Source organism: Pieris napi, chromosome Z, assembly GCF_905475465.1.
Source record: "Pieris napi chromosome Z, ilPieNapi1.2, whole genome shotgun sequence".
Lineage (NCBI taxonomy): Eukaryota > Metazoa > Arthropoda > Insecta > Lepidoptera > Pieridae > Pieris > Pieris napi.
Window position 1 is genome coordinate 7,489,111 of NC_062259.1, and position 19,921 is coordinate 7,509,031.

General features: G+C 34.9%; 1 protein-coding gene across 6 annotated transcripts in view; it reads right to left on the reverse strand.

Annotated features, from left to right (window-relative positions):
* LOC125062761 (kalirin) overlaps positions 1-19,921 on the reverse strand; it is an 86,198-nt gene that overhangs the window by 2,518 nt on the left and 63,759 nt on the right. Inside the window, exons 31-46 of one of the 6 annotated variants that reach the window (XM_047668882.1) lie at positions 19,306-19,378; positions 16,031-16,148; positions 15,270-15,392; positions 11,933-11,995; positions 11,716-11,799; positions 10,588-10,785; positions 9,912-10,009; positions 9,472-9,664; positions 8,832-9,029; positions 7,605-7,787; positions 6,400-6,620; positions 3,641-3,827; positions 2,173-2,934; positions 1,305-1,583; positions 805-1,035; positions 433-624 (exon numbers count right to left, since the gene is read on the reverse strand). In XM_047668882.1, the coding sequence (XP_047524838.1) occupies positions 433-624; positions 805-1,035; positions 1,305-1,583; positions 2,173-2,934; positions 3,641-3,827; positions 6,400-6,620; positions 7,605-7,787; positions 8,832-9,029; positions 9,472-9,664; positions 9,912-10,009; positions 10,588-10,785; positions 11,716-11,799; positions 11,933-11,995; positions 15,270-15,392; positions 16,031-16,148; positions 19,306-19,378 (3,203 nt within the window). Of the gene's footprint in view, positions 1-432; positions 625-804; positions 1,036-1,304; positions 1,584-2,172; positions 2,935-3,028; positions 3,163-3,640; positions 3,828-4,135; positions 6,004-6,399; positions 6,621-7,604; positions 7,788-8,831; positions 9,030-9,471; positions 9,665-9,911; positions 10,010-10,587; positions 10,786-11,715; positions 11,800-11,932; positions 11,999-15,269; positions 15,393-16,030; positions 16,149-19,305; positions 19,379-19,921 lie in introns of those variants that run through there. The other 5 variants (XM_047668881.1, XM_047668884.1, XM_047668883.1 and 2 more) reach the window with 5 other exon arrangements.

A 19,921-nucleotide genomic window follows, 5' to 3' on the forward strand; every position in this document is an offset into this window, starting at 1 on the left:
CTGATGTCTGGGCCTATTCCTACATACATATATTATATGTTATAAACTGTTAATAAATGTTTTTTAACGACTTATTTTTTATCTATGACAAGGACGGCGCTTCAACTTACTAACTATAATGATTTATGTTTAATATAACCGTATGGTTATTGTATATTTAATGCTTTTTAAGAAGACTTCTCGAAGGTTTATTTCTTAATTGAATTGCAGAATGTCAAAGTCAGATAATAAAAAAATCCAACCCATTTGTCTATACAAATTAGCATTGAAGAGTGCTCATCTTTTTTACATATAAATTATTATTACTGTAGTAATTGAACACGAATTTTGGGGGCGATTCTATGCTATGCAATGAACGAAGGTGTCCCGGCTTAAATAAATTAGGTATGAGACCCACATGATCTTAATTACTCATATATTAAATAAACGTACATCATCAAACCAGGGGTCCGTAAGGGCGTCCTTTGGTGTAAGTCGACGACTTGGTGTCGAGTCTAGAAGAGATCTAATAAGTGTTTGTGCGCGTTCCTCTATCCCCGACCAATGTTCCGGCGGAAAACAATAATCGCATTTAATTATATTTGCTGTTGTCTCCTCTATAGACTCGTCCAGGAATGGTGACAGCTGAAAAAGAAAGAAAATATTTTTTAAGTATCTCTTTTCAAAATTCAACACTGAATCAAAAAAACTCTGGCTTTTTTTTTTGTAAATAAATTACCTGAAAGGGTCATTGGCTATATTTAGAATTAGAGCGAACTATGACTCTTGATATATGTAATTATTATAAATAAAAAAGTTACGTACCCCAGTTAGGAACACATATAAAAAGACCCCAGCCGCCCAAGCGTCCCATGCGGGGGCGGGCGGACGGCCAAGGACGCACTCGGGGGGCGCAAACTCAAGTTGGGCGGGCGCAGGCGGTAATACAGTGCCACGACACCCTTCTGTTTCCGTGTTTATTTCTATAGCCGATCCGAAGTCCACCAATTTGAGCTGAGGTTGACTACCGCTGAGTTCCACAAGGATGTTCTCAGGCTGAGGAAAAAAGAACCAAATGTATAAGTGTTTAACCATTAATATGTTTATATTTAAAAAAATATATATTCTTACTAAATTGACTATACATAAGAGTACAGTATGTGTAAATTAGGCCAGATGAATATTTTTGCTACTATTGAAGAAGGATAGCAAAGTAGTCGTTCAAAACTAAAGTGTGTATCGTACTATAGAAAAAAAAAATATAAAATTGTAAATAATAAAGTTACTTATAAAGGTTGAGAGGGAGTTAAAAATAAAGCACTTACCCGGACATCAAGATGTGCAACATTATTGGAATGAAGCCAATCGAGGGCAGATAGCAATTGTCTAGAGTGCATTGCGACTGCGCGTTGTGTATACGCGAGCGGGTTAGCAGCAGCGTAGTCAAGTAACGCGCCGCCAGCTACTAGCTCCAGTACTAGAGTGTGTGCACCGGCTCTTGGTACTTCCGCGAATAGAGCCAGTGCCCGCACGACTGCATTGTGAGCTCCACCCGATAGAATACGGTATTCTCGCATCGCATCTGCACCCCTGCCTGCTACAACCTAAAAAGTATGCAAAGGATTGTAGATAGCTTACACGGTTCTTTGATCACGCCATAAATGGGTGATTGTTAATCAATTGTATTCTTTCTAAGAGTTTTAAAAATAATTTTCAACAATTTTATCCGTGTTTCAACACCAGCATTATACATTCCATTATTAAATAAAAATGATGTCTATACAAGACTTAAACTAAAAAAAATAAGAACCGTTACGCCTTTTACTTGATAATTTATTAATGCCTATTAATAATTATTGCCTGAGAGAGGCATAGTCACAGAAAGCTAACGCTGTAGATTTTTGGGTCTAAAGCATGCTGGGTTTCCTCACAATGTTTTTCTTCATCATATGAGCTAATGCTAAATGTGCACTTACAAAGAAAATTCCTGCATGAAAACTGATGCACTGAAACATTCGAACGCACTATATCAGGGTTGAGAGGCGCACGATCAAGCCACTAGCTCTACTCTGCTCTTAAACTGATAGCATTTAAAGTATTTCTTACACTAATGAGAACTTAAAGGATTGACAGCACTTTTCAACTATTTCTAATAATTTTAAGAATTTATTAGGCTTAAACATAAAAATGTACCTGTTTTAAAGCAACTCGCTGTCCAGTCCCAGTATCCCGGGCAGCCAACACGCGAGCTGTACGACCTCGACCAATCTCTTCTTCAATAGAGTATCTTCTTGAAAATTGTTCTCTTTGCCAACCTCCACCGCCACCACACGTTGCTGGGTCAGACGCCGCGCCTGCTGCACTACTACGAGCACAGATAAGGCGAAAGCTATATTGGCCCGCGGGAAGTTCTTCTAAAGCCAAAGTATTTGCAGCAGCAGGTGTTTCTGTCGCTCGTCGCCACTCGCCTTCGCCAAAACGACAATATTCGAGATGGGCGGCTTCAGGTTCATCCCAATGCACTACAAGTCCACCCCCGGGGTGTGCTCGCACAGCAGGAATACCGGGTGTGCCACCGGAGCCAACAGTCAACCGTGCAGATGTCTGCACACCACCCAGCTCGTTACCCACAAGGCAACAGTAAACACCAGCATCAGACGCGCGGCAAGCGTGTATGACTAAAGACGCCAGTCCGTCCGCTGCAAGGCTTATAGCGAAACGACCGCCGTGTCGTAACGCACGTGTTTCAGGTGCAGTTTTTCGCCACGAAGCTGTGGCACGTGTGGCGTTAGCCCGGCAAGAAAGAACTGCAGAGGCCCCTGGCGCGACCGTCACGTCTGTAGCTGGCTCGATCAGCTCAGGCGGTCGTAACTCAGTGACCAGCCCGTCACTCGGTTCGCCAGCGCCACTTCCGCCTCGACGAAGCTTCAGGCCCCAAGCCCGCTTTGATAGACCCTGCCATACATATATTCATAATAATCGGGCACAGAAAATAACATTCAAGCCATTCATGCACGCTTACCCTATTGCAGTCGAACCCACTGTCCATTAAACTAATTATAGTCAATAAAAATAACTTTAAATAACTTGGCGCTATTTAATAACACTTAACACATTGCAGTCTTGTTTCTTATCGATCGTATCACAGTCTATGTTAAAAATGCATTCCCGTGTATATCATACCTACAACAAAAGAAATAAATAAAAGCGTTAAGAACATGCAAAGGAGAAGAAACCACAGAATGCAGAAATAGAAATATATTATAGTATATTGTAATAAATGCATAGAAAAGATTCCTTCATGATCAAGCTCATAATGAATATAATAAAACATAGTAAGCAAACTCCGAACTTTCAATTTCAGCTATATTAATGGAGGCAATGTTTTCGTACCATACTTGCAGTACACTATGCAATTCCAATAATAATTAAATACATATGTTTAATATATCAAGCCTTAATTTAACCCATAAAGTGCAGGAAAAGCTTTAAATACGCCAAGAAGTTTTTATTTTAGTTTAATTTTTGCTCCTAAATTTTCGTATATTCTGTGTCTTCCCAACTGAACAAATATATTAAGTGCATTTAACAGATCAACTGAGCTACGGAGACGGCATAGATGGTTTAATAACCGTTTGTTCGACTTAATAACTATACTTACATTGGCGTGAGGCGGTGAAGTTGGGCTCACGGCAGAACTGGCTTTCTTGTGATCGTCTCTTGCGCTCGTTGGAAGATTAATAGTGTTCGCTTTAGCGTGCGGACGTTGCGTCCTTGGAATTAATTCTTGTCTGTCACCCAAAGATGGCGACACGCTCTCAGCCTTTCGAAGCGCCCACCAACAATCACTAGGAGGGGAAAAGGACGGGTTAAAAAAATAAAATAAAACAAAATAAAATTGGGCACACCAGCTCTTAAATTATACATTGTTCACTATAAAGGCCTACCACATTTTAATAATCATTCGACTTCGGTCTTGTCAACAATTGCTAACTCAGCATATATAATGTTAAACAAAAAGAAAACTTATAATAAATTAGCTGGTATAATAGCTCAGCATCGATAAATGTTGTAAGCTGGAAGCTGGCCCCCTAAAAAAAAAAAACAACCAAATACATAATAAGCATGCAGGACTAGAAGCATTAAACCACAAGCATTTCTTTATTCACATTTATTGGTTACTCATTGTAAAAGATACATGGTTACCATTACAGTGATTTAGCACTAGATATATACAGCCCAAAACAATATAGAGTATATATATATACATATATATACAGTCTACAGTTCAAAATTATAAATACACAGTGTTACAAGTATAATTCGAACAAATACATAGTATCTAAGTGGTTAGTTGGATCGTGCAGTTACTTTAATAAGAAAATACGCTTAATATTGTTTGAAATATACTAGTGTTAAAATCAGTAATGGATCTGTATGTCTCTAAATGCTCTCACGTTACAAAAGTTACAATGATTTTAAGTGCGGTTCGTAAAATACAAGCGACGACAACCGACACTTAAATAACTACGGCGTAACAAATTACTTAACATCACTGATCAATTTTTCACTTTTATAAAAACCTTCACCAGGTGGAAGACAATGTACCTAGCTAACTCTTAATAAAATCAATACATAATTGGGTAGCATCTAGTGGTCGCCTATATACCTTAGAATCTAAACTGTATTTCAGTAGTACTATATGCTATTGCATGGTGTTATTCAACCAATTAGTGCTTAAACATTTTCCATAAAATGACGTCGATATACGAAATATTGTTTGCACTAGATTCTATTGATTCTAGATATCGCAGAAAATTTTATGATGTTGTTCGTAGCGTTTTTAAGCATTAATAATACTGAATTCCTATTTCCTGAGAGCGTGGGATACTTGCAATGAAAATATTAATTTCATATATGAATCTTAATAGAAATATAAATAAATCACACGAATAAGATACATTCTTTAATTTAAATCAATAAAAGTCATAATTCCTCCCGATTGTATAAGTTTGTATGGAAAAACTTGATTGATTACAATAATGGGCAATACTAAACGTAATATGTAAAATAACATCAAATTTCCCAGTCATAAATATCTAGATTCTAAAGCATTGCAACTTACACTAGTTTACATGTATCCTAAAGAAAAATATAGTTGTATAAAGTATATATTGCTGTCTACATGCAACTATGTCCCGTTAAAATGAGCAAATGTGTACTTTACAAGCGTAAACAGTGTATATCAGAAATAACTTACACACTACGTAACCCGATATGTATTTTTTTTACAAAGATTATAATAGAAGATGACGACAATTCTATAGTATTTAGGAAATTTCATCTTGAAAGTACTATTTTAACAACAAGTCCAACTATTCCTTCAAATACTTGATATAAGATTTTGTTTTCAATAAATGCTGTATTAAGTATATATGTTAACTACATAGAAGTCGAATAGCTGCCATAAACTAAACACGTGAATTATCGATACGAAAAGGATCTTTAATATTGCTTTAATGTGTTAAACAACTACGTGGATCTCCATGCAAATTTTATTCATAATGCAACCCAAACGCAACGTACTACTGTATGTATACGCGTATACTATGACAATCTTAATTTCGATACTGTTCCATGTAAATATTAAGGCTTTTTCTACAATAAATGCTCATCAATTGCTATCTATATTAAAAGCACAAAGCACACTCAATATATAAAACTTATACAATAAGACACCGGCATAGAACGGTATAATGTTAGTTGGACCAGAATATCATAATAAGCAATATTGATGACGTTAAAATGTTTACTAGCGAATAGCTAAATATGTTAGTGATTTCTGTGAATGATATTATTGATAATCACTAATCGCTAATTCAATTCCAAATTCCTAGCCTACGCGTCTAATAAACACGATATAATGACGAACAAAATGTGACATAACACTATGGCAGTATTTTATTGCGACTCCGTTCAAGATTCGTTGGGAAGGCATGTGGGCCGACTCCTTACATTTTCAGGCTATAAAAGATGGTGTAAAATATATTATTATGCAAAATATAAAGAAACACGTACATTTGATAACTGTTGATTATATAGATTATAGCATAAACCACAACGCAAGTAATTAAGCCAAGCACTGAATTTTTAAAATTATTATAAATTCTTTGTTAATAATCGTGTAACGACATTGGTGCTAGCATAATACAACAGTTATAGGCCGCTTACTAATTACTTAATACGGTTTATAACTAATACATTAAATAAATAGCAAGTTAAATTATGTTTCGATAGTAAACATTTAAAGAGTTAGCACCTTACAATCTTAGTATGTGCCACCACCAATTAGTTTGAGTTAAATAAGGCTTTAATTTCTGAGAAAACCCGATATTTATGAAGAAAGCTGTTAAAACTTACGCGGAAGGTTCACGTGGCGGTTCATCGTTCATGAACGCGCTAGGGTTTTCAAGTCTCATTCCAAAATTGAGTTGCGACTCAAGGATACTGGAAAGTGTCTTAATCCAGTGTTGAAGGCGCCCGTCAGGAGCACGGCAGTAGAAAGAGCGGGGCTTGTTCGAATTGGACTTCACAATGAACAAATTGGCGCCATCTTCGTGCTCCAAACGCATTTTGTTCACCTGAAATAATTATTATAACATGGTTCACTTACTCTATAGTAGGAGGACATAAATTAAAAAGATATAATTTGGCTTTAGTGAAACATAAACCGGACCTATTTTATAATGTAGTGGCGTTTTGAAAGGAATCACAAACAATAATGCACATTTATAAACACCCATTGAATTTTAGAAAATTTAAAATTTTGTCAGACTAATTTAGTAATAATATTATAGTTAATAGGGAAAACAATTATAAAGCTTTATTTCGATACGTGAGAATGTAAAACCAAAGACGCAAGACGTAACGTCGCGATCGATTGTGCTTTGTCGAATATGTCGCGTATCGTACGTACGTATTTATTTATATATAAAAGCGGGGTGCTTTTTTATACAGGACTGGTTAGGACAGGGTACAATCCCACCTGATCTTAAGTGAGATGCGGCCTATTGGAGACTGTATAGGGGAGATTGAAAGAGGCAAAGAATTCCAGTCCTTTGCTATTTTTAAGTATTCTCCGGAGTTCAATCAATATATGACTTAATGGCTTAACGGAACGGTGATGGTCAAGACTTAGAGTTGACATTCAAAAAGTGAATCGACATCTATAATTAGGTTAGTCCACCTCCACAAAGTTTGTGTTCTATCACTTAGCCAACTTTGACGTCATTCATTCAATATTACATTAACTTTTTATTTTAATAAGGTAATTTATAAATATATGACTAGATAATGTGTAAAATTAGATATAACCAAAACATCCAAATAAAACCGTTAAACACCTCACTTTATCGATATTTAACATTTTTAATAACCAAAATCCGTAATAATGTAACGCAACTTAAAAGCAAACATGGTCCAAAATTTCATAATTAAATAAAGAACGAAAATTCCTATATTTTTTGTGTCATTTCCAAAATGTATATGTAAAATATCAATTATTGATTTAAATTATTTCGCCTCAAACAATGATTTCCTACTGGCTTACATAATTTAAGTTTTACCTGCACTTGCGCCTTGTAATGGTAAGTGGGGCTTGTAAACTGTGTCCGCTTGCCGACGGGTTCAGTAAAGATCATGCACTGTTCAAATAGAAACACATGCAACTCTTTTCCTTTATCATTAGTGGCTTCAGAAACTATCAGCCCCTCTTGGAACAATAGTTTGCCCTGCGCCGCTATGTTGCCCTGAAAGAAAAAACGACAAATCTTCACTTAATTAATATTCGTTCACGAAAACTAATTTAACTCTTTCGCATAGCAAACTATTCATTATTTTAAATCTTTTTATACGCAAATCAGTAGTCATGGCAGAGCTGAGTTTGTAAAGGTAACAAAATTATTGTAGCTAGGACGCGTCAATTAATGAAATTTCAGCAAACGACGTAAACATTATAACACAAGCACTAAGTATACTGTAATCTAGTTAAGCTAAACCAAAGAAATCTGATCGTTAGATCGTTACAATGCTTGTTAGTACGCCACTCTAATTTGTCAAACTCATGTTACAATCATACTTTACGAGTTAAATTTTATTTGTTCTCATATTAGTTGGTTAAATTTACCAATCGTGATTTATAATAAAATATTTAAATTCAGTCGCTTTAGATACATTTGCATTAGCAAAACACCATTCGCAAATAGAAACACAGATTGCCAAATTGAAATAATAGAATAACGCTCGCATAGCATAAACATAGATCAAATACAATTTCAATAATTAATACCAGAGCCACTCAAAGCTTGTGATTGCTTGTAAATTATTTTTTTATAAATTATCATGCAATTTAATACCTCTAAAAGACGCTTAGGGCACCTCTGATATAAGGCACACATTCAAAACGTATTTCAAGTCACAAAATCAACTTTCAAGTCACTGAAACCACTACTAATTGTCACCAATTGACCAGATTAAAGTCAGGTGTTTTCCACGGTCCGGAGATGAATTTGGACTGACTTCAGGACAGTCAAAGCAAAACTGATACTTAAGTAATGTTTATTTGAGTATTGCATCGCAAAATACTTTATTAGTATTTAGCTGAGGTAGCTTTGTAATTTGCGTCATAAAAATTTACACCAAAAAAAAAAAATGCAAGAATCGTATTAATGCTGGCCATGGCACATGCTTCGAACCCAAATCTAGAACCAAGATTTACAATCCAATTCTCAAGTGTAGATTATAACTTGAGATACGTTGCAAAAAATATGCAACTAAATTATCATAATGCATACCGTAAATCCCTGAAGGCGTCCGACATCCATCATGTCATTGGCGTTCTTCGGAATAATTGAAGTGCATTGCACGGCGTCAAGAAGCGAATCGATAACAATTGCCGGCTCGTTCGCAGTCTCCGAGTATTTGAGGATCTTCTTCACCAGCAAGTGATACTTTTGGATACGTTGGATCGGCTTGATCAGTAGATCACCCAGCTGAAATTAAGAGAGAAGAATATTTTTCACATCTCTCCTCCATATCTTTATTCATGCATATTAAGATTCTTCCATTTGAGCACCTTTCAGTGATGCCTAGCTAGCTTTTTTTCCAGCACACGGGCTGGAGGCTCATCTGATTTTAAGTTATGTTATTATCCGCTTATGGATACTTTTATGAAGGACTTTATAATATTTTTTTGTAAAAACGCTTTCTTTATCTCTTGGTAAACAAGTTATTCTTATATATGATGACATTTAAAACGTCTGATAAGACAGTTCATAACAATATTTCAGGTACTGTCAAACAATAATCCGCGCAGAAATATTCGAAGCACAAGAGCGGAGTGATTAAATAAATCGTACACAAACATAGCTCTATTGTAAGAAGTGCAGCGAAGAGTGAACGAGTAATAGCCGTAGCGAACAACATAAAATGTACCTGTAGCTTGTGTCCCAGTTTGTGTCTCAATTCTTGAAAGTAATGTTCGTGTTCAGACACAATGTACTCGGAGACTGGCTTGTTACGGCAATACGCTTCGTATAGGAACATTTTCTTCTCGAGGAACCGTCTGAAAAGCGGCCCCAACAGCTCTGGCGACTCGATACAGGCCTCCAGCTCGCGTACAAATTTACTGCACACATCATTTTAACGTCACACTAAATAAAAAAGGTCACAACATTCGCAATACAGCAATAAAAAATTCGCATAGGATATTAACGCGAGCGTGTATCAGGTAACATAAGTGCGTCTTTATATCGCGCTCGTTAAAGTTACGTGTCGATAATGAGATGTCATCTCTGGCCATCATTTGTTAACAGGATTCGCTATAAAATACTGACATTTTGCAAAATATTGGGATAACAAGGTCAGTTACTCACTCGCGGTGCCATTCGTAAATAGCCTCGACGTTACCGAAGATCATACGTAGGCGACGATCGCGAAGGCTTTCCGGGATCGGAGGGTCAGCATTGGGGTCCTGCGTCATTAATTAATAAATATTACGAGTTATCTAATCATAGATACAAAACAAGCCACAACCCACTTTTTGAAAGACAATATTTTTATAATTTTGTAGATTTCCAGCCCCTTTTAAAATCGATCTTGTAGTTGATTGTATGTATGTATGTATTTTGTGTATGTTTGTTTTATTTTTAATTTAATTTGTTTACTCCTACTTTTTTTTTGTGTGCAACAATTTAAGGAATCTTTTATAATTATAACTTGTTTTATTTTGTACATATTTTGTCTTATGATGTATCTGTCAAGTTTCCTTATTTATAAATAAATAAACAAATCAAAAGTGTGTTCGTGAAGTTATTCTAGGGTATTTATATCATTTTTGATCTCCAAAACACTTGAATAAAGTACTAATTGACTCGCTCCACAAAGTCTACTCGACAGCTTTACTTAGCAATTCTGACGGTATTCGAGACTGGAACTTGCTGAAAGCTTACAAATAAGTGCTCTACTTATATATTTAAGCGCTTTAAATATACCGGACAGTTCCGCTTTCAAAACTATTTAAACAAAGTTAATTTTATTGCATTTAAGTACCATCATGTGCTTCATATATCCCTCGCAGACAAGACGTAGGTCGGAAACGTACACTTCTTCAGTCTCATAGAGTTCCCTGAGTACATATTCACGCTTTTTGAGAATTGCATCCCTGCTCTCAGCAACAGGTGTTGAACTATCGTCGTCTTCACCATCTCCACTACGCCCTGATGTGCTGGCCGTACCACCATGCTGCTCCTACATTTTTTAATACTTTAACATGTGATACCATATTATAAGAATAACACGCAAATATGAGGTAAGCAAGAAACAATAGAAACCGAAAGCTGAAGCGAAATGCAATACAACAAAAAGCATAGGTATGGATATAAACTTAAAAAAAAATTAAAATGTTATTAAATCTTACATAATTAATGGTTATGTGTAAGATTTGACTCGCGTGCAATTAAGTGACTGTTACCAAAAACAGCTACATTAACAATTGTACAGGTTTTTTTTTAAAATTATATATAGTCTCCATTTTAAGCCGTTGATTTTATCAACACAGTTTATTATACCGTGGATTTGGGTTACAATAAAACGGTTAATGTATTACTTAAAAAATAAAGAAACCACAAATACAACAGTTTAGTGGAATATAATAATAATAGTATATCGCCCAACGGCAAGTGATAAATGCTAAAATTAGCTTTACTTTTGGATCGCACTCCAATCAAAAGCCGATGAGTTATTTATAATCCGGCCGATGAAAGCTTAAATATTATCTGTGATATCGTGTCCAATGTAAAATAGGGCTTTGTGCTGATTTACGCAAAATTGAATTGAGTGAGCGCGGTCATTAAATTACACGCTCAACTACATTTATTTCCACTCGCTGTTATGATCTTTATGAAAAGGCAATACAACGATAATGATATTTAATAGTCAATTAATCGGTCAATGTTATTTTATTATAGTTCAATGACACAACTGAGTGTTTCATTCGTTCACAAATTATCAGACTCCATAGCACAGGTTTAAAATTGGGTCAAGAGCTCGTCCGTCGTAACAGACGATATTCATAAACCAATGACTTCATCTAAATGGTCTTGTAAATGCATATTCAAAAACCAAGAGAAAAAACTAATAAAACGCAACCATGCGCACACTACATGCTCATATTCGAACCATTTTTTCCTTGACAATTTGCTCAATCTCGGCGATATCAGCGTGACCACCGTTAGGTTCCAGTGCATCCATAGCCAACGAGTTCTGAAAATGTCACCAACGTTACACCGTATGAAGCACCTATACCTCGGTTAGTTACAAAGTTAGAAGGACAGCGTGAAAGTTAGGTAATGTATGTAGTAATTTGGCTTAATGAGTGTTAGTCGTTTTAACTCACGCGAGTGTTGGGTACCGAAGCAGCTGTCGGCGTTGGGGTCTGTTGAAGAACTGCTGGCGGGTTCTGCTAAATCAAAAAATAAAAATAAGAATATAATAGCGCGATACAGTTAAAGCTTTCGTACTGTCCTGAATAGTGCAGAAAATCGTTTACTTAAACTTAAATTTCGTCCGGTTTGGCGATTAGTCTATCCTAACGGGCCAACTGTGCTTACAGGTTGAAATCTCTCTAAAGTGTAATGTTATTTTAATGCTATCTTAAATTTAAAACTACGTGCCCATTAAACTTGTTTTTAGCGTTGAAAACGTGTGACAGTTGGTTTCAATCAGGCTAAAACATAAAAACATTCTTTACATTGATTAAATGAATGAGTCCGATAGTCATTTATTCTAGCACGAAAACAGCTCAGTTTCCAACAAAGTATGAATATGCGTTTCTAGTAGTAATTGTCTGATACGCAATGAAGGTCAGGGCTATCAAGTAGGCGTTATTTTAAGATTCGCATCCTGTACTACATACTAAGGAGAGATAAGGTCTTCTTCTGTTTAACTACATCGTTCATTAATACGTATTTATTGATTGTAGATTTTAAAAGAAATACAATGCGCGTGTGTCGAACAACAAAGTCTTAATGTAATATTAGTAATTTGTAATATCCTTTGATATGGGTATCTCGCCTCGTAGAATACTATATCAAATCTACAAAATATGCAAAAGATTTAATAGTTCGATGATCAAATTATACCGTAACAACAGGCCAGTTAAAATTATAATATGAAAGGGGTAGTTTACGTAGAATTATCACTGAACTATGCAGAATGTACACTACGCGTCGAGTACGCTAGTTGCGTTAATTAGATAGTGAGGGATGTGAGCTATTCAATTACATATAAGGGCTAGTGACGTAATAAAGTATACATGTCTCCATTACATCGTGAGTGAAGTTAACGAGATGCCGGTTTCATGTCAGTGAATTGGATATGACAATGGACGAGGGCGCATTAATTGGAGTAAAGAATCATCTATTCACTAAACCGCGAATCAATTTAACAACTGTCAATACAGGAGAGAGAGTCTGTTTACACTTTACGCACAAGGCCTGTAAAGTAAAGTGTACGTCTAGATGCTTTTTGGGGAATGGAGTTACAGTTGAGACTTTGTGTTTGTTTTAATATTTAAGTTTTTTCTGTGCTTACTGGTGGACATACTTCTTACATTATGCCTTAAAACGGAAGTGGAAGAGGGGACTTATAACAAGACGTACAGATACAACTACACTTGGCAAATATCTGGAAAGGATTAAGTCGAAGATGAAGCAAAACGCGCCCTAGAAAAAGGTAGATAGACGATATAGAAGCGATAGAAAGAAGTGAATGGAGAAAGAAGACCCATGGATGGAAAAAGCAGGAGAAGGCGTTTTACCCGAGAAGGGGTTCCGTTAATTAGTACTCAAGGATATTGCAACAAGTATTAAGAAAAAAATATGTGTAAGCTTGCTTAAATAAACTTATGTTGAATCTGAAATGCGTTGAAATGGTTCTGTCTCTTTTGATACTTTACTTTCTATTAACCCTATCAGGCTCCATACCATCCAAGATATAGATAGGTAAGAGTCGTTTCACAAAACATAGTTTTACAAGTTATCCAACCACTAGATTAAGAACCCAAAATCATATACATAATAACATAGTTACGGAAAATAACTAACCTAACTAACCTAATAACTCGATTTAATAATAAAACAAACGAGGTATTCAAGATTACCCATAGAACGAAAAATCGGTATGCTGAAATAATAAATTGATGAACATAATAATAGCAATGAAGCGGCCTACGCAACACTCACGATGTCGGACTAACATTTTATACACAATTGTACTGTCTGTGGTCTTTTTCAAGCCAATCGTGTTTATGTTTTTAAAAATTTGTATATCGTGGACCAATATAGCAATTTCATTTGAATCAAGAGGTTGGGGTCTGATACTTATTAATAGACTAATGAATTTGGATTACTAAATTATGTTTATAAGTAAAAACGTTTCAGGCTAGAGTGGCTAAGAAGATGATGGGAGAGATTTGAATAAAAAATGGCCTATTTAGTAGCCCTTAGTAAACCTCATGTAAAAGCATATCTAATGAGATTTATGGTGTTGCAATAGAATATAATTTAACGTGATACGGAAATATAAAAAATATGCTGTATTTGGAGCAAGTATTTGAAATTGAAGATCGTAGGATCAATACGATGAATTACGAACTGCATTGTTAAAAACATCGAACATTTTGTGAATTTAAACCTCACCAACAATTCAATTTCAATTACGTGAACAACACGTTACGATTGATAACCACGTTCGAAATATGCAAAATTTCAAAAAAAATCAGGACGCTTCATAAAGGCGAACAAGCCTGATTGGCAATCAGTGTCGTCCCCTCTAACCGGACGAATTGAACAGTGCCCTTGTACTCAGGAAATATACAAGGTGAAAATTTTATCCCATGTGATGAGGTAGTCTTGCGCATTAGGTAATTAATACATAAGAAACTGAAAAGGGTTTCAGTATACGTAATGAAAACTTAATGAGATAGAATTAGACTTGTTATAAATATATTCAGCAAACGTTAAGAATCATAAGAGGATATAAATAGAAACAATTTTATTTAAATACATTCTTAGAGGCCAAGCCTTGAGACACAAGAAATATTTAAGATAAAAATTGAAGTAAGGTTTGGTTTTGACAATAATTAACTAATTTCGTCCAATAGAGTTTAATGTGTTTAACATCAATGGAAAAGGATGAAGGAATTCTGTATATATAAACAAACATATGCAATCTACTAGACCTATAAAAGTGGTATTATTAGTAATAACTTATTGTTATTTGGTTGCTAGTTATACATTTTTCTTCTGTCACTCTCATAGATTTGAGCCTGAAACACCTGGAGGGGTAAATACTAGTAGTTTACTTAAAGAACTTTTTAATGAACTTCATTGGTTAAAACAAATCGATTACTATTTCTTTTTCAATTAAAGTTTCGATTTAATTTGTCAATTAAATTACCCCGTTCATAAGGATTTATGAGTCTACAATTGGTATTAAAAACGATAAAATTAATTTTAAAGTGAACAAATTTTTCTGACGCAAGACTTAATGGGTTATGACTTTGATTTCTCGTAAATGTAACCGTAATAGCATGTTAATTTCTTTGTAAAAAACGTAGTTTTTAATTATTTCAAATTAACTCCAACAAATTTTATTCGGGAAATTAAATAATTTTCGTCACATTTTCTCAAGTTGCAAGAAGACATCTTTAGATTTATTGGATGCATTCTAACCTGTAGCGGCTTCATCGGAGGCGGCAGTTCGACGTCTGGCACGTCATCCTCAGCTTCATCAAGCGCGGAATTGACGCTATTTTCACCAAGATCATCAACGCGACGATTGTCACTTAGCGGCATCTATACAAACAATATTTCTATTTAAAAAACTATCATACCAAGTCATGTTTTTGTCTATTTCTAAATTTAATGCAAGCTAATGTGCTTCCTACCTACCTAATCCATTCTTGAGTAGAAGGAATATAATTATATTCGGGGTATATCTCACTAAGCAAACACAACCAGGAATTCTGCTAATTCGGAAACGAAGAAAAAATTCTGTGAAATTGCGATTACTGATACTTTTACTATCAATTAAAAATTTGTGTATGTGTTAAAACTATATATAATAAATAATGCCCTCATTCAATTCAAATTTATTGTAATCTAAAACATTACAGTCACCGATAGTATACCTACACAAGTCACCTTTGTGGAGTAGTAAAAATTAATTAATGTTGAAATAACCATTAAATAAAACTGCACCACTCGACTCGTTCAAATTGTTCAAAGTCACGAATTGAGACAGTTGTTATAACAATATAACGAGACTATCTTTATATAGATAAAGGAAATAATTAATATTACATTAACGTCTGCAAGCTTGCGACAATAAATAAAAATTTCCTTTCAGTAGCGTAAACTAAAAGTTAATTAGAATTTTCTCTGTGACTAGTCCAGATGTTTTATAAATAAGAAATGTAATAATGTATATTTACCTTTATTTTCTTTTCAGATGGAACCTTTTTGAGAGCAGGTTTCTCTGCGGGGGACTTAACTCCCGCTAATGCCTTTTCAGCTTTTCCTTGCGACTTGTTCGGCTTCATCCATTTCCTCCTAAATTAATAAATTATATCTATACTAACATAGATAATGGTATTCGTTATCGAAGCGATGGCAAAGTGAATAAATGGAAAATTAATTAGCTGATATTAAAACGGGACTTTTAAATAATGCTTACAGAATTGATTAATACTTTTAATGGCTGCTCAGCAACGCTCTTTGTAAGGGTTATATCAAAAGCTTATCGGACAGACAAGTCACGGGAATTAGCAATTATTAATAATAATTCAACAAAAGCGATTCATCAGCTCCTGTCACATATTTGGAATCCTATCACTGTGTTTAATTAACGGAATATGGAAATTAATATCTTTGAATAATGTCTAAATTTTGATATGAAGCGTCCAGGCATTTCAATTCCGCCCCAATGCTCCGAACGCATTTGTGCGCATTCAATGTTTATACACAATAAACTTCAACACTGCATAACACTCGGAATTATGCTGACTAAATACTCAGCATAATTTGGAATGTGTGTTTAATTATTGAAATATGTATGTAACCCGTTTGTAAAGTTCGCAATTTGAACATTAATGTTTACATAGGTTCAGTGAATCGGAAAAATGTTAAATTAGCATGTTGTGAGATAGAAAGCGACCAATGTATCCGAACTTCAAGAACCGCCCGCCGCATTGCGGTCTCAAATGAGAAATACCGCGGCCGTGTTGGGATATTACACAATTACAAAAACTACATTTTTGGTTATTATCTGTAATCTATTATTGTCTGCTAAGATAAAAAATTAAAGTTACGCTTATTTTATTGTGTTTATTAAACGCATAAGACAGAGGTTGTTTTGTAAGATTCTACCCGTCTTATTTATATCAATTAATTATGTCTCAATAGATTATTATAAATTAACAACTACCTACTGCGTTTTTTTTAAAACAGCGAAACAAAATTTACGGAAAAAGTCGAATGGGTACTTTAGTTAGAACAGAATGTATTGTTTAATAATAATAACAATGACCTACGCTATTGGAAGCAATGCAAATGATTACATTTGATATGAATACATTAGAATTTCTGTATAGATAAGCATTTAGATTTTAGATTATCATTAACGTGCGAAAACCCATGACAAATCATTCGTAAATTAGTATGATATTCTCTCATGGACTTAAAAAGAACATTGCGCGCACATAAGAGAATAAAATTTTATATATTTTATTTGACTACTCTAGTTTGATATTGTCTTCATTGTATAAACGCTACCCTTAAATATAAAAAAAAACTCTACTCACAAAACGTAGCACAGCGTACTTATATGTTGTGTGAATCACAACATACATACGTATATATAGCCTTATACAATATTATATTCATACAGAAAGATTATGCAACCCTATGAATTTAATTCACTAAAATTTTCATTCGGTTTATATTTAAATTACTGGTCTATAATGAGCTGAATCAATAGCATTGTAAAAATTTTACTCGTATTGAAAACAAAGCCCTGTAATGTATTCATTATTATTGTATTCATATTATTATATTGAATATTTCTTTATTATTCCCATTACAACTTACTTTGAAAATACTAATTGACTCCACATAACTAACGAAAGCCTTCACGATATAGCACATCACTATACTGATTAATGCTTCAAAAGCCACTATGTGCGCACAATGATTTCACAAATAATTTAAACATTTATTGGTGCAAATTTCCTTATCGAGCCGAAGCTGACAACGAACAGTCGAAGTACTCCGAGGGTCGCACTATCAATCGTCAAGATTACGATAATAATTTTGTAATCTATTCGGGCGAACGTCTACAGAAAGGGCTTACGCGCGCTCGTTGTGCAAGCGGACGGGACTGACCGCGCGACTCGCGGCACACACTCAATGCCACTACTATCCCTTTAATAACATTGCACATCAATTAAGCCCGTGTCCCTTGTCACCGGGCCAATCGCCGAAATGTCGTTCACTAAAGATACCTATCACCTATATACTATATTAAAAACGGCTGTCACGTTTCTATTAGAGCCAATTATGTATATATCTAGTACATTCGTGTGCCGTTCAAAACATCGGTACCAAAGATAAGATATGCGCGTGATAGACATTAGTTCGCACTTGTTCTTGAGTTATATACTCTGACATAATCAAATAGTACAATTACTTTACCGTCCAATCCAAAAAGAGTTTGCATTAATACACCCCAACATTTTAATCTCACACAACAGACACTAGACACTGTTACAAAGGGAAGTGAAAAGCGCTAACCAAACCTGGGTATAATTAGTGTACGTCATTAATGCTAACAATTTTAAACAGAAGCAAATTACCAAAAGTTAATTATTATTGGAGAAATGATTATTTAATTACTCTAATCCTTCAATTTCAATGAAAGGACTTGATGTGAAACAGTGTCGGCTTATATCAGAATCAATTAACTAAAATGTGCCGAGATCGCAATTACAATATCTCAACAATAATGGTACACGGTGTGTTAATCAATAATGTATACCGAGAAATCATCATGGTATACGCATCATATTGTAAGCACATCATATCAGAGAATAAACAGATAATTAATATTAAGTCAGCTATACAGTGACGTGAAACTACGTTTTCCTATGTTCTTGATTGCTTCAATTCATCTATCCTTCAAGTTGGGAAATCTATTCCAATTTGGACAATCTGAGAACGTGTAGTATTAAATTGTTAATCAAATATTAACACAACTAAACAAGGTGTTTTTAACATTTCAAGTTCATTGAGACATATATAAGTCAAGCGTGAAAAAGAACAAAATAAAAAGTACAACATAAATTTGGAGTAGAAAAGCACCTGATTATACGACAGCAACACTCAGATATACGATTACGATCGTTTTGTCGTCCCTCAAACATAGCGACAAACCACACGCCTACTTCACACAAAATTACTGAACACACTATCAACTAAGGAATAAGACGTAAGAAAGATAAAAGATGACTAATGCAATGAAACTGTTCAGTCAGATGATGTGGTAGCAAATAAAAACTAAAGGCACCTCTAAATTCCCGTGAAAGCATGAAATTTCCAATTCCGTGAATGGTCTAACTTTAGAGAACCGACCTGCGGCGTTTCAATTTCGTAGTAACCAATCTGAGTAAAATCGTTCCGCATCGGTTACAAAAATAAACAAACGAATACTCACTGCAATATTCCCCTCCTATTTTTCCCGGGGCTTGCTGCACTCACACTGCCTCCCGGGTCTGAAGTCGAGGCATCTGTAAAAGAAATTATATTTAAAAGTAGCACTCACAATATCGTACAAAATTCTCACGTATACAAATGTTCAAGGGAAATTTTCTGTTAACAACTAAGTAAATTTCCCGACCACGCGCGTTACGGTAATATCAGGAAAATAATTTATTCAGTCTGAATTGTAAAAGCCTTTAGGGCGTCACAGTAATGACATCGATATAAATTGGCCCATAACAATCACTTGAGGTAATAGTGGATATGATTAAAGCCTAGCGGCCTTTAAAGTTAAAAGTTAGTTCTTAGGGTTAATAGCTTTTTGGAATTAGGCGCACTCTTTAATTTTGCTAATTGCGTAGGTTACAAGAATAGAACATGTTTATTTTAGTTTCAAATTATATTTTATCAATTCGTCGAACTTTGGATTTACATGTCTATAAAGCAGACGGTGCCGTCAGTTCATAATTGAAAGCTACGATACCAAGTACCGTCTATAATAGAGGCTTTCTACGTTGAATACTGCGGCCGGAAATTTGATTTAGCATGCATTAATTGCATACGATAGATAT